The following is a 12,012-nucleotide window of genomic DNA, read 5'->3' on the forward strand; positions in this document are numbered from 1 at the left end:
CTGCATCAAAAACACACACACAAAAATTGTCCTTCTTTGCTGATGATATGATTTTATGCTAGAAAATCCTAAAGAGTCCACTAAAAATCTCCTAGGTCTGATAAATAGATTCAGTAAAGTTGCAGGATACAAAATTAACGTACAAAAATCAGTAGCATTTCCATACAATGATAATGAATTAGCTGAGAAAGAAATCAAGACGACAATCTCATTTACAATACCTATAAAAAATAAAATACCTGGGAATAAATTTAACAAAGAAAGTGAAAGATCTCTACAAGGAAAACTACAAAACACTGATTAAAAAAATTGAAGAGGGCCAGGCGCGGTGGCTCACGTCTGTAATCCAACCTGGCCAACGTGGTGAAACCCCGTCTCTAGTAAAAATACAAACATTAGCCAGGCATGGTGGCGTGCGCCTGTAGTCCCAGCTATTCTTCTTGGGAGGCTGAGGCAGGAGAAATGCTTGAACCCAGGAGGCAGAGGTTGCAGTGAGCTGAGATTGTGCCAAGGCACTCCAGCCTGGGCAACAAACAAGACTCCATCTCAAAAAAAGAAAAAAAAATTGAAGAGGACACAAACAAATGGAAACACATCTCTATGCTCATGGATTGGAAGAATTAATATCATTAAAAAGACCATACTGCCCAAAGCAATCTACAGAGTCAAAGCAATCTCTATTAAAATACCAATGCTGTTTTTCACAGAAATAGAATAAGCAAAATAGAAATAGGAAAAACAAAATAGAAAAACAGAAAAAAAAATTTTATGGTACCAAAAAGAACCTGAAGAGCCAAAGCAATGTGAGCAAAAAGAATAAAGCTGGAGGCAACACACTACCTGACTTCAAAGTACATTACAAGACTATAGTAACCAAAACAGCATGTTACTGGTATAAAAACAGACACATAGACCAATGGAACAGAATAGAGAACCCAGAAATAAATCCACATATTTACAGCCAACTAATTTTTGACAAAGGTGCCAGGAACCTACACTGGGGCAAAAACATCCTCTTCAATAAATAGTGGTGGGAAAACTGGATATCCATATGCCAAAGAATGGAACTGGACCCTATCTCTCACAATATATAAAAATCAACTCAAGATGGATTAAAGATTTAAACGTAAGACTTAAAATTAGAAACTGCTACAAGAAAACATAAGGAAAATGCTTCAGGACATTGGTCTAGGCAAAGATCTTGTGCTTATGACCTCAAATGCACAGAAAACAAAAACAAAAATAGATAAATAGAACTACATTAAGCTAAAAAGCTTCTGCATAGCAAAGGAAACAATCAGCAGAGTGAAAAGACAATCTGTTGAATGGGAGAAAATATTTGCAAACTACTCATCTGACAAAAGGGTAATATCCAGAATATAAAAGGAACTCAATTCAATAGTAAAAAAAAAAAAAAACCCATTAAAAAGTGGGCAAAAATATGAATAGACATTACTGAAAAGAAATTAAATCCAGACCCAGCATAACAAAAGAAATAACAAAGATCAGAGAACTAAATAAAATCGAAACAAAAAAATACAAAAGATAAATGAAACAAAAAGCATATTATTTGAAAAGATAAAATTGATAGACCATTAGTGAGATTAACCAAAAAAAGAAGAGAGAAGATCCAAATAAGATCACATTTCTCAACGAGAAATGAAACTACAGCCAATACAGCAGAAATACAAAAGATTAGCTAAGGCTACTATGAACACTTTTATGTGCACAAACTGGGAAATCTAGAAGAGACAGATAAATTCCTGGAAATATAAAACCCTCCTAAATTAAATCAGGAAGAAACAGAAACCCTGAACAGACCAATAGCAAGCAGCAAGATTGAATCAGTCGTCTAAAAAAATTGCCAACCAAAAAAGTCCAGGACCAGATGGATTCATAGCCGAATTCTATCAGACATTCAAAAAAGAATTGGTACCAATCCCACCGAAACTATTGCAAAAGATAGTGGAAGAAGGAATCCTCTCTTAATCATTCTATGAAGCCAGTATCACCCTAATACCAAAACCAGGAAAGGGCATAACAAGAAAACTACCGGACCAATAGCTCTGATGAAAATAGATGCAAAAATCCTCAAAAAAATGCTATCTAACCAAATCCAATAGCATATCAAAAGATAATACATCATGATCAAATGGATTTTATATTAGGAATACAGGGATATTTTAACATACACAAAGTCAATAAATATGATACATGACATAAACAGAATTAGAAACAAAACTATATGATCACCTCAATAGGTGCAGAAAAAGCCTTTGATAAAATCTGGCATCCCTTTATAATAAAAAACCCTCAACAAAATAGGCATAAAACGAACTTAAAGTAATGAAAGTCATATATGACAAACCTACAGCCAACATTATACTGAATGGGGAAGAGTTGAAAGCATTCCCCCCAAGAACTGGAACAAGGCAAGAGTGCCCATTTTCCCACTTCTAATCAACACAGTACTGGAAGTTCTGGCCAGAGGAATCAAACAAGAGAAAGAAATACAAGGCATCCAAATTGGAAAAGAGGAAGTCAAATTGTCACTGTTTGCTGATGATATAATCATATACCTAGAAAACCCTGAAAGATCTCATACACAGAAAGCTACTTAAATACTGATGAAAGTGAGCATTGAGTATAACATAAACTCATGGATACACAATTCATGCTAATGTATGGGCAGAATCAGTAGGTCTGATACATCACCACACTAACCAAACCAAGCTACAGAGTCAATGCAATATCCATCTAACTACAATCATCCTTCTTCACAGATAGCTAGCAAAAAACAATCCAAAATTCATATGAAACAAAAAAACAACCTGCATAGCCAAAGCAATACTAAGCAAAAAGAACAAATCCGGAGGCATCATATTACCCAACTTCAAATTATATTAGAAGGCTATATTTACCAAAACAGCATGGTACTGGCATAAAAATAGGCATGTAGATAAATGGAACAGAATAGAGAACCCAGAAACAAAGGCAAATATTTACAGCCAACTGATCTTTGACAAAGCATGGAAAAATATAAATCAGGGAAAAGACACCCTATTCAATAAATGGGCTGGGAAAACTGGCAAGCCACATGTAGAAGAATGAAACTGATTTCTCAGCCTATACAAAAATCAACTCAACATGGATCAAAGACTTAAATGTAAGACCTGAAGCCATAAAAATTCTAGAAGATAACATTGGAAAAAGCTTCTAGACATTGGCTTAGGCAAAGAATTCATGGCTAAGACCCCAAAAGCAAATGCAACAAAAACAAAGATAAATAGATGGGACCTAATTAAACTAAAAAGCTTCTGCACAGCAAAAGAAATAATCAGCCAAGTAAACAGACAACCCATAGAGTGGGAGAAAATATCTGCAAACTATGTATCTGACAAAAGACTAATATCCATAATCTACAAGGAACTCAAACAAATCAGCCAGAAAAAAAAACAACAACAAATAATCCCATCAAAAAGCGGGCAAAGGACTTGAATACACAATTCTCAAAAGAAGATATACAAACAGTCAACAACAGCATGGATGTAGTGAAAAGGGAACACTGTTAGACTGCTAATGGGAATGTAAAGTAGTACCACCACTATGGAAAACAGTATGGAGATTCCTCAAAGAAAAGAAGAACTACCATTTAATCCAGCAGTCCCACTACTGGGTATCTACCCAAAGGAAAAGAAATCATTATATAAAAAATACACATGCACAATCATGTTTATAGCAGTACAATTTGCAATTGCAGAGGTAAGGAACCAACCTAAGTGTCCATCAACCAATGAGTAAATAAAGAAAATGTGGTGTATATATATATACCATGGAATACTACTCAGCCGTAAAAAGGAATGAAATAATGTCTTTTGCAGCAACCTGGATAAAACTGGAGGGCATTATTCTAAGTGAAGTAACTCATAAATGGAAAACCAAGTATCATATGTTCTCACAAGTGGGAGCTAAGCTATGAGGATGCAAAGGCATAAGAATGATGTAAAAGACTTTGGGGACTTATGGGGGAAGGTTGGGAGGGGGGTGAGGGATAAAAGACTACACATCGAGTACAGTGTACACTGCTCGGGTGACAGGTGCACTAAAATTTCAGAAATCACTGCTAAAGAACTTATCCATGTAACCAAAAACCACTTGTACCCCAAAAACTATTGAAATAAAAAGAATTTAAAAATTTAAAAGACATACAAATAGTCAACAGATATAAGAAAAAATGGTCAACATCACTAATCAGGAAAATGTAAATTGAAACCACAATATGATATCATCTTACCCGCATTAAAATGGTTATTTTATACATATATGATATATATATACATTGCTATGTATATATTTTGTATATATGTATATATGACATTGCTATGAATATATTTTTTTGAGACAGAGTCTTGCTGTGTTGTCCAGGCTGGAGTGCAGTGGCACTATCTCAGCTCACTGCAGCCTCCATCTCCCAGGTTCAAGTCATTCTCCTGCCTCAGCCTCCTGAGTAGCTGGGATTACAGGCATGCATCATCACGTCTGGCTAATTTTTGTATTTTTAGTAAAGACAGGGTTTCACCATGTTGGCCAAGCTGGCTCAAACTCCTGACCTCAGGTGATCCACCCAAAGTACTGGGATTACAGGCGTGAGCTACCACGGCCAGCCTAGAATGGCTATTTTTAAAAAGACAAAAAATAACATGCTGATGACAATGCAGAGAAAAAGGAAGTCTGTACACTGTTGGTAGGAATGTAAATTAATACAACCAGTATGGAAATGTCTCAAAAAACTAAAAATAGAACTACCATGGGCTCTAGCAATCCCACTACTAGGTATTTATCCAAAGGAAAAAAATTAGAATATAAAAGAGATGCCTGCACTTGCATGTTTATTGCAGCACTATTCACAATAACAAAGATTTGGAATCAACCTAAGTGTCCATTGATGGAAGAATGGATAAAGGAAATATTCTATATACACATACAGACATATTATATATGTATATACATATATATGTATATATGTATTATATTTTATATATATATTATATACATACATACACACATATAATAGAATACTATTTGGCCATAAAAAGAATAAAATCATGTCATTTGCAGCAACACGGATCGTACCAGATGTCATTATGTTAAATAAAATAAGCCAGGCACAGAAAGACAAATATTGCATGTTCTCACTCATATGTGGGAGCTAAAGAAGTGGATCTCATAGAAGTAAAGAGTAGAATATACATACCAGAGGCTGGGAAGGGTGGGTGGATGGAGGGAAATGAAAAAAGCCTGGTTAATGGGTACAAACATACAGTTAAATAGAAGGATTAAGTTCTAACATTCTATAGCAGGGTTAATATAGTTAACAATAATGTAATGTATATTTCAGAATAGCTAGAAGAATGGACTTGAAATGTTTCCAACATAAAAATGATAAATTCTAAATATGATGGATACTCCAAATACCCTGACTTAATCATTACACATTCTATGCATGGAATAAAATATTTCATGTACCCCATAAATATGTATATCAGTAAAAAAAGAATTATCACATGGGAGAAAAATCTAGAGAATAAAAAGATCGGTAGTGTTCGGGGGTTCCATGGGAAGGGAGGGAATAATGAATATTGTGGAGGACAGGAGATTTTCAGGGGCCATGAAATTCTCTAGCATGATATTGTAATGGTAGATACATGATATTATGCATTGTCAAAACCCACAAAATTATACAACACAAGGAGTGAATCCTAATGTAGTCCTGAAAAGTAAGTTAATAATAATGTATCAATATTAGTTCTTCAACTGTCACAAATGTATATTACCAATGCAAAACATGGATAATAGGGGAAACTGGGATGTGGAGCTTGGAAGTATATGAGAACTTCACTTTCTGCTCAATTTTTCTGTAAACCTAAAACTACTCTTAAAAATAAACTACATTAATTTGTTTAAGGTCCGTTAATTTTTTTAAAGCAAAACATTCTTGCATTATCTGGGGCAGGTATTTATTTTTAGCAAACCTTTAGCAAAAGACTACGGTCCTTGCTGCATGTTTTAGAATCAATTTTCTCCATACTCCTAACATTTCTGTGAGGAAAGTACCAGTGTAATTGCCCCTTATACTGCTGAGGAAATTGATGCCAGAGTGTGTGAATATCTTACTCAGGGCCACATTGCAAGTGGCAGGGCCAGGATTCAAGTAACCCTTGCTCCTGGGTGTGAGTCTGCCTCCCCTTAAATAGGCCAAGGCCAGTTGAGTGATGGTGTTTATTACTTCCACCTTGGAGCTTCCTGAATTTACCCTCGGGAAAGTGGTTTTGTTTTGTCCTTTATAATAAGCCATTCCAAATTGTTATTGGAAGGAGGTTTAATATAAATAATAAAATACTGAAACTAGAGATCTCAGCTGTTCCACAAAGAACCAAAATAAATCTACCTTATACATTCCTTAGTTCCCCAGGTATCATACTATTTACTCCTTTTTGCTGTAATTGTCAAGATAGTTTGTATTTAAACTTCCAGAGGATGAAAATATTTAAACCAGATAAGCATAGTGTCAACAGTCATTTGATGGGGATTTTTTTTTCTTTTTTGAAGGGAAGAGAGGATCTTATTTTTTAAAAAAGACTCATCATAACACCCCTCCCCCCAAAAAACATACACAACTTAATAGAAGTATAGTAGCTTAAAAAGAAGCAAAAAATGCAAGTTTGTTTAGGTGTAAAACCATAGCTGACAATGATTTTTACTACTAGTTTCTACTGTGTTGTTAATACAAATACCCAATAAGCACAATTTATAAATCGATATATATGGAAGCACAAGAAAGGGCAAGCATTTTTTTCAACTCAAATATCTTAATTCACCAAACTGTGTTTTGAATTCCTAGTGTGCACTAGAACCATATTGAGTACTGAGGGTGAGGGAGGGGGGTCACAAAAGGAGATCAGGCTTTTACCCTTAAGGACCTTGTGACCCCGTTAGACACATGTGCAACACAGATGAAAGGGACACAAGGAGATGCTGCTTACCTTGTAGTTGTCGCTGGAGGGTTGGAGCATGAGAACACAGACTAAAGCATGTGGTGAAGGTTTTCTTGTTGCACTGGGACCTACATAGATTCTTTAGGGATGGATGGTAATTAGACTGGTGGAAGAGGGATGGAAGAGCATTCCTGGCCATGGGACCATCATGGACAAGGCTGAGTCATTCAAGAGTGTGTGGGATGTGTTCAGGAACAAGTAGTAGATCTATTTTTCTGAGGTAGGGATGTGGAGGAGCTCAAGGAAGATTGCTGGGAAAGGTCTAAAGAGGAAAGATGCTAGAGGGCCAATGACACACGCAGATGAGTTTGTGCTTGAGCTGAAGCGTGACTGGGGGTAACTGCAGGTATTTGAGCAGTGGCGTAATGAGATAGAAGTGATGGTTTAACAAGGTTCGTCTGATACAACCGGCCAGAAGTGAAGCTTCCCTCACAATCTTATCCTCCCACACCGCACAAAAGATGGGCTGTTTACTTACCCCTGATTTACATTAAGGAAATCCTGTTATTTTCTCTACCAACAACAAGAAGAATCATTTATTGAATGCGTACTTCTTGCCAGAAGAAAAGCGCCAGCCTTCCTCACAATTCCAAAAGCTAAATAATAATCATCTTTATTTATATTAAAAGATACAGGTCAGAAGATTAAAGTGATTTCCTTAAAGCCACATTTGAGGGTCAGATTTTTAACCCAGATCTTCTTGGTTCCAAGGACCATATATCATCTATTAATATTTTCCCCATCTGTGCTTATCTAGCAAAGTGACCTAAAGACACTTTACTAATAGGCTAAGAGTTAGCAAACTTCCCTATAAATGGTCAGATAAATATGATATACATATATATCACACGTAAATATGAGGCATATATGTATACACACATAGACATGTATAATACGCACACATATTTTTATTTTAGGCTGTGTAGGCCATGCTGTCTCTATCACAACTTCTGCCATTGTAGTGTAAGAGCAGCCATAAACAATATGTCAACCAATGAGTGTGGCTGTGTTTCAATAAAAACCAGGAATTTGAATTTCATATAATTTTCATGTGTCAGAAATATTATTTTAAATTGTATGATTTATTTTATTTTTATTCTTTTCCAATCACTTAAAAATATAAAAACCATCCTTAGTCATGGGCCATATGAAAATGGGCAGTGGCCTTTTGACTTGTGGGCCATGGCATGCCAATCCCCATTTTAGGTTTACAGATTAAAGCACTAAGCTAATGAGGCCACTGTTAAATGACTTGTCTCCATAAAAGACAGATTTCTGTATGCTGCCAAAAATCCTGTTTTGTCAGCAATATGCTATTGTCCTGTTTCTTGTCAAGAGTCTTGCAGATTTGTAGGGGATTACAGGGGCAAAGATAGCTCAGTGCAATCCAGACAACAATAGGAAAATCAATATATTTGTCCCTCTCACAAATGTGATGCCAAGAACATTTCTGTTATAGTCTAGCTAAAATGTTCTAAAAATGTGTTAATTGTAGGTTTTGGATTCTAAAAATATCTCCATGAAAAATGGCACAAAGCACTTTTTCTGTTATCTAATATGTTGTATAGGCACTCAGTAAATATTATAGCAGTCCATGGTCAGGGTTTATTACATTAGCACTCCTGGGTGTAGCTCCATATTAGCCTGCTTTTAATTCTTTAGATCCCTGATTCACTTACTTCATTTACCCACCCCTTAATCAGTAAACATTGCTTATCTACCACAAGTCCAGACTTACGCTGGGTGCTGGAAATTCAAAGTTGAACACTAAAGTCCTTGCCTCAAGGAACTCATGATATGGGGAGACATTGAACACATAGGAATAGCAATAATATCGAATATACTAAATGCCACAGTACTGATGTGTTCTGGTGCTGAGGAAACACACACAGATGGGCTCTGCCTGGGTGAACCAGAGAGTACCAAAGAACACTTTTAAAGGAGAGTGAGATCTGAACCAAATCTGGAAGGATACATTCACTCATGATGCTCCCATTTAGGAATGAGAACAATACTAACTCTAACTTGTTACATAGGAGACAAAGGCAGGGGAGGGCTGCTGGAGAGCCATGAAACTGTACTGTTGAACTGGATCATAGCTAGTAAACAAGATACATGCAAGTCCCACATGCAACACATTTGTAATGTATTTTATACACTACATTTTTAGTGTATTTTACTTTCAACATTTCATGAAAAAATATTGGGTAATAAAATTGAGCACAAAATTTGTAAGTGGTAAGATAACTCAATTTTTTCCCCTGAATTTCATTTGAAAATAATATAAGGGTACATATTTAATTTTTTAACTGAATTTAAGACTCATATATCCAAATATTTTGGAAAAGTAGAATGCATTCTCACCTGAAGGACTTTCCGAATTCTTTTTAGATTGTGTATCAAGAGTAGGTTTTTCTCTTTGGAAACACGACCTAACTGTTCATCTAGTTGTATTAACAAGTTTTGAAGAAGAATCGTTGCCATGGTTTCATTGTTAGAAGCTGCCTCCCTAAAAAAAATAAAGGATTATTACACAACAGAAAACAACTTGGTAAAATGTCTACTTTTTTACCATACTAATTTTAAAGCAATAAACCTATTACACGGTGATAAGCATTTAGAAGTTTTTAAAAATTGAATTGTAAACATGAAGAGATGCTCAACATCACTAATCATTAGGGAATTTCAAGTCAAAATCAGAGTAAGATACCTCTTCATACCCATTAGGGTGGCTATTATAAAAAAAAAAAAAAAAAAAAAAAAAAAACAGAAAATAAGTGTTGGTGAGGATACAGAGAAATTGTGCAATGCTGGTGGGAAGGTAGAATGGTCAATCACTGTGGAAAACTGTATGGCAGTTACCCAAAATATTAAACATAAAATTGCCATATGATCCAGCAATTCCACATCTGGGTATATACCCAAAAGAATTAAAAGCAGGGACTCAAACAGATATTTGCATACCAATATTCCTAGCAGAGTTATTAGCAATAGCCAAAAGGTTTAAACAACCCAAATGTCCATTGACAGATAAATTTATAAAACACAATGTGATACATACAAACAATGGAATATTATTGAGCTTCAAAAAGGAAGAAAATTCTGATATGAAACCTGTTAAACACGAATGAATTTTGAAAACATTACACTAAGCAAAATAATTCAGTTACAAAAGGACAAATATTGTGTGATTCCAATTATATAAAGTACCTAGAGTAGTCAAATTCACAGAGACATAAAATAGAATGGTGATTGTCAGGGGTTGGGGGTGGAGGACTAGGGAATTACTGTTCAAAGATTACAGACTTTCAGTTTGGAAAGATGAAAAAGTTCTGCAGATGGATGGTGGTGATGGTTGCATAATAATGTGAACATACGTAATGCCACTGAACAGTACACCAAGAACAATGGTAAATTTTATGTCATGTGTATTTTACCACAATAAAAAAGACGGCCAAATGAAAAAAAAAATTAAATGGTATAAGGTGAATAGAGCTTTGAAGAATATAAATCTTACTGAGAAAAAATACTGATTTACATTCAGTCTGTGACACAGAACTGACAATCAATTGATTTGCTTCGTTCTTTAATACATGAAAAATCATTTGGGTTTTTGTTTACAGAGAAACAAAGCACTAGAACCATTAAGTTTTCATTTACAATGAATGGAACCAGAAAGGACAATGATTCCCTTTCTTTGGGAAGGCTTTTCAAATTCTTGAGAAAGTTCTTTATCTGAAAAGAATGCATCTACTGAGTCAAAAGTGGACCATAAAATAAATTCACAGGGATAGAGCATCAAGCATTTGTGCATCAACTTCTAGGGAAAGTATGTTTGATCCTACCAGTCTTGATTTTCAATCCACTGGGCCAACAGATGCCGAATTTCCATGGGAAAGTTGTCATCATAGAATTGATCCACCTGCTCCAAAAACTTGATTTCTAACTGTTGGACTTGATTCCACTGAGACATGCTATAAAAGAAGGGGTAGAATTAGAGTTTTAAAATATTGTTCATGGCCCTAGTACATATTTTCTTTTTTCCTTAGAATTAGTCAATGTTATGACTGAATTCCAATATATCCAAGGATATAAAAATTTCACTAAGTTTTTTGTTTTTCATAATTCAACCCTAATGAAGGGAGAAGCCTTCTTTCTGTGCCCCTAAAGTACAGCCTTCCTTGCTCTAAAATGAACTCCTGTTCCACCTGCTCCAGGAAGCTTTCACTCCCGCTCCTGCTCCCCCAAACAGCCCACATCCTGCCCACAGCTATCTACGTGAATGTATATTACCAACAAGCTCTTTCCCTATCTCTTGTCCCCTCTACACTTAGACTTGGAGCAACTTGAAGGGAAATGTATTTGACATTTACTACACCTCCTAAAACACTCTAATACTTCATATGTGAGGAACAACCCCCCAAAAGGCTTCTTTTATACGAAATTGCCAAATTTCTGTTTTCTTTATTTCAGATTTGTCTGGCTTCTAGAGTCAGCTTTATGTTCCTGACTTCTAGTCCAATTATGTCTTAGCTTCATGAAGAATTTTATGTATGCATTTTCGTGGCCTCCAGTTTTTTAAATTAAAAATATTTCTGAACCAGTGAATGTGTTTTATTTCTCTCTGTGAGGATCCACTATGGGTGGGCAAAGCTCTTAAAGGATGTAGTCTTTTTGTCTCTGAGAAACATCTGATAGTGGTTAAACCCTCAAATTACTTAAGGAGTAAGAAACCACACTTGATACCTATTTGGCAGCCGTCATAAAACAAAGGTACGCATTTCCCCCTTGTAACCCCACTCTGGCCAATTTAGAAGCTGTAGAAGTATTTCCTAACTTAGGAAAATTAGTATGACGCTGCCTGCTTGAAATTACAGCATTTCGTGTTTTCCAAAGTCAATTTTTTTATTGTTTTGTCAGCAATTCTAAGTCAAATAAAAACACCAAACCCCCTCTT

General features: G+C 35.5%; 1 protein-coding gene across 5 annotated transcripts in view; it reads right to left on the reverse strand.

Moving 5' to 3' along the window:
- Nucleotides 1–12,012, reverse strand: part of STAT4 (signal transducer and activator of transcription 4) — a 123,368-nt gene that overhangs the window by 108,702 nt on the left and 2,654 nt on the right. For all 5 annotated transcript variants that reach the window (XM_003907744.3, XM_021924382.2, XM_021924384.1 and 2 more), the window contains 2 exons: nt 10,901–11,029; nt 9,420–9,564 (listed from right to left, as the gene is read on the reverse strand). In XM_003907744.3, the coding sequence (XP_003907793.1) occupies nt 9,420–9,564; nt 10,901–11,028 (273 nt within the window). In that variant the 5' untranslated portion in view covers nt 11,029. The remainder of the gene's footprint in view (nt 1–9,419; nt 9,565–10,900; nt 11,030–12,012) is intronic.

The sequence above is a fragment of the Papio anubis genome, chromosome 10, assembly GCF_008728515.1.
Source record: "Papio anubis isolate 15944 chromosome 10, Panubis1.0, whole genome shotgun sequence".
In the NCBI taxonomy this organism is placed as follows: Eukaryota; Metazoa; Chordata; class Mammalia; order Primates; family Cercopithecidae; genus Papio; species Papio anubis.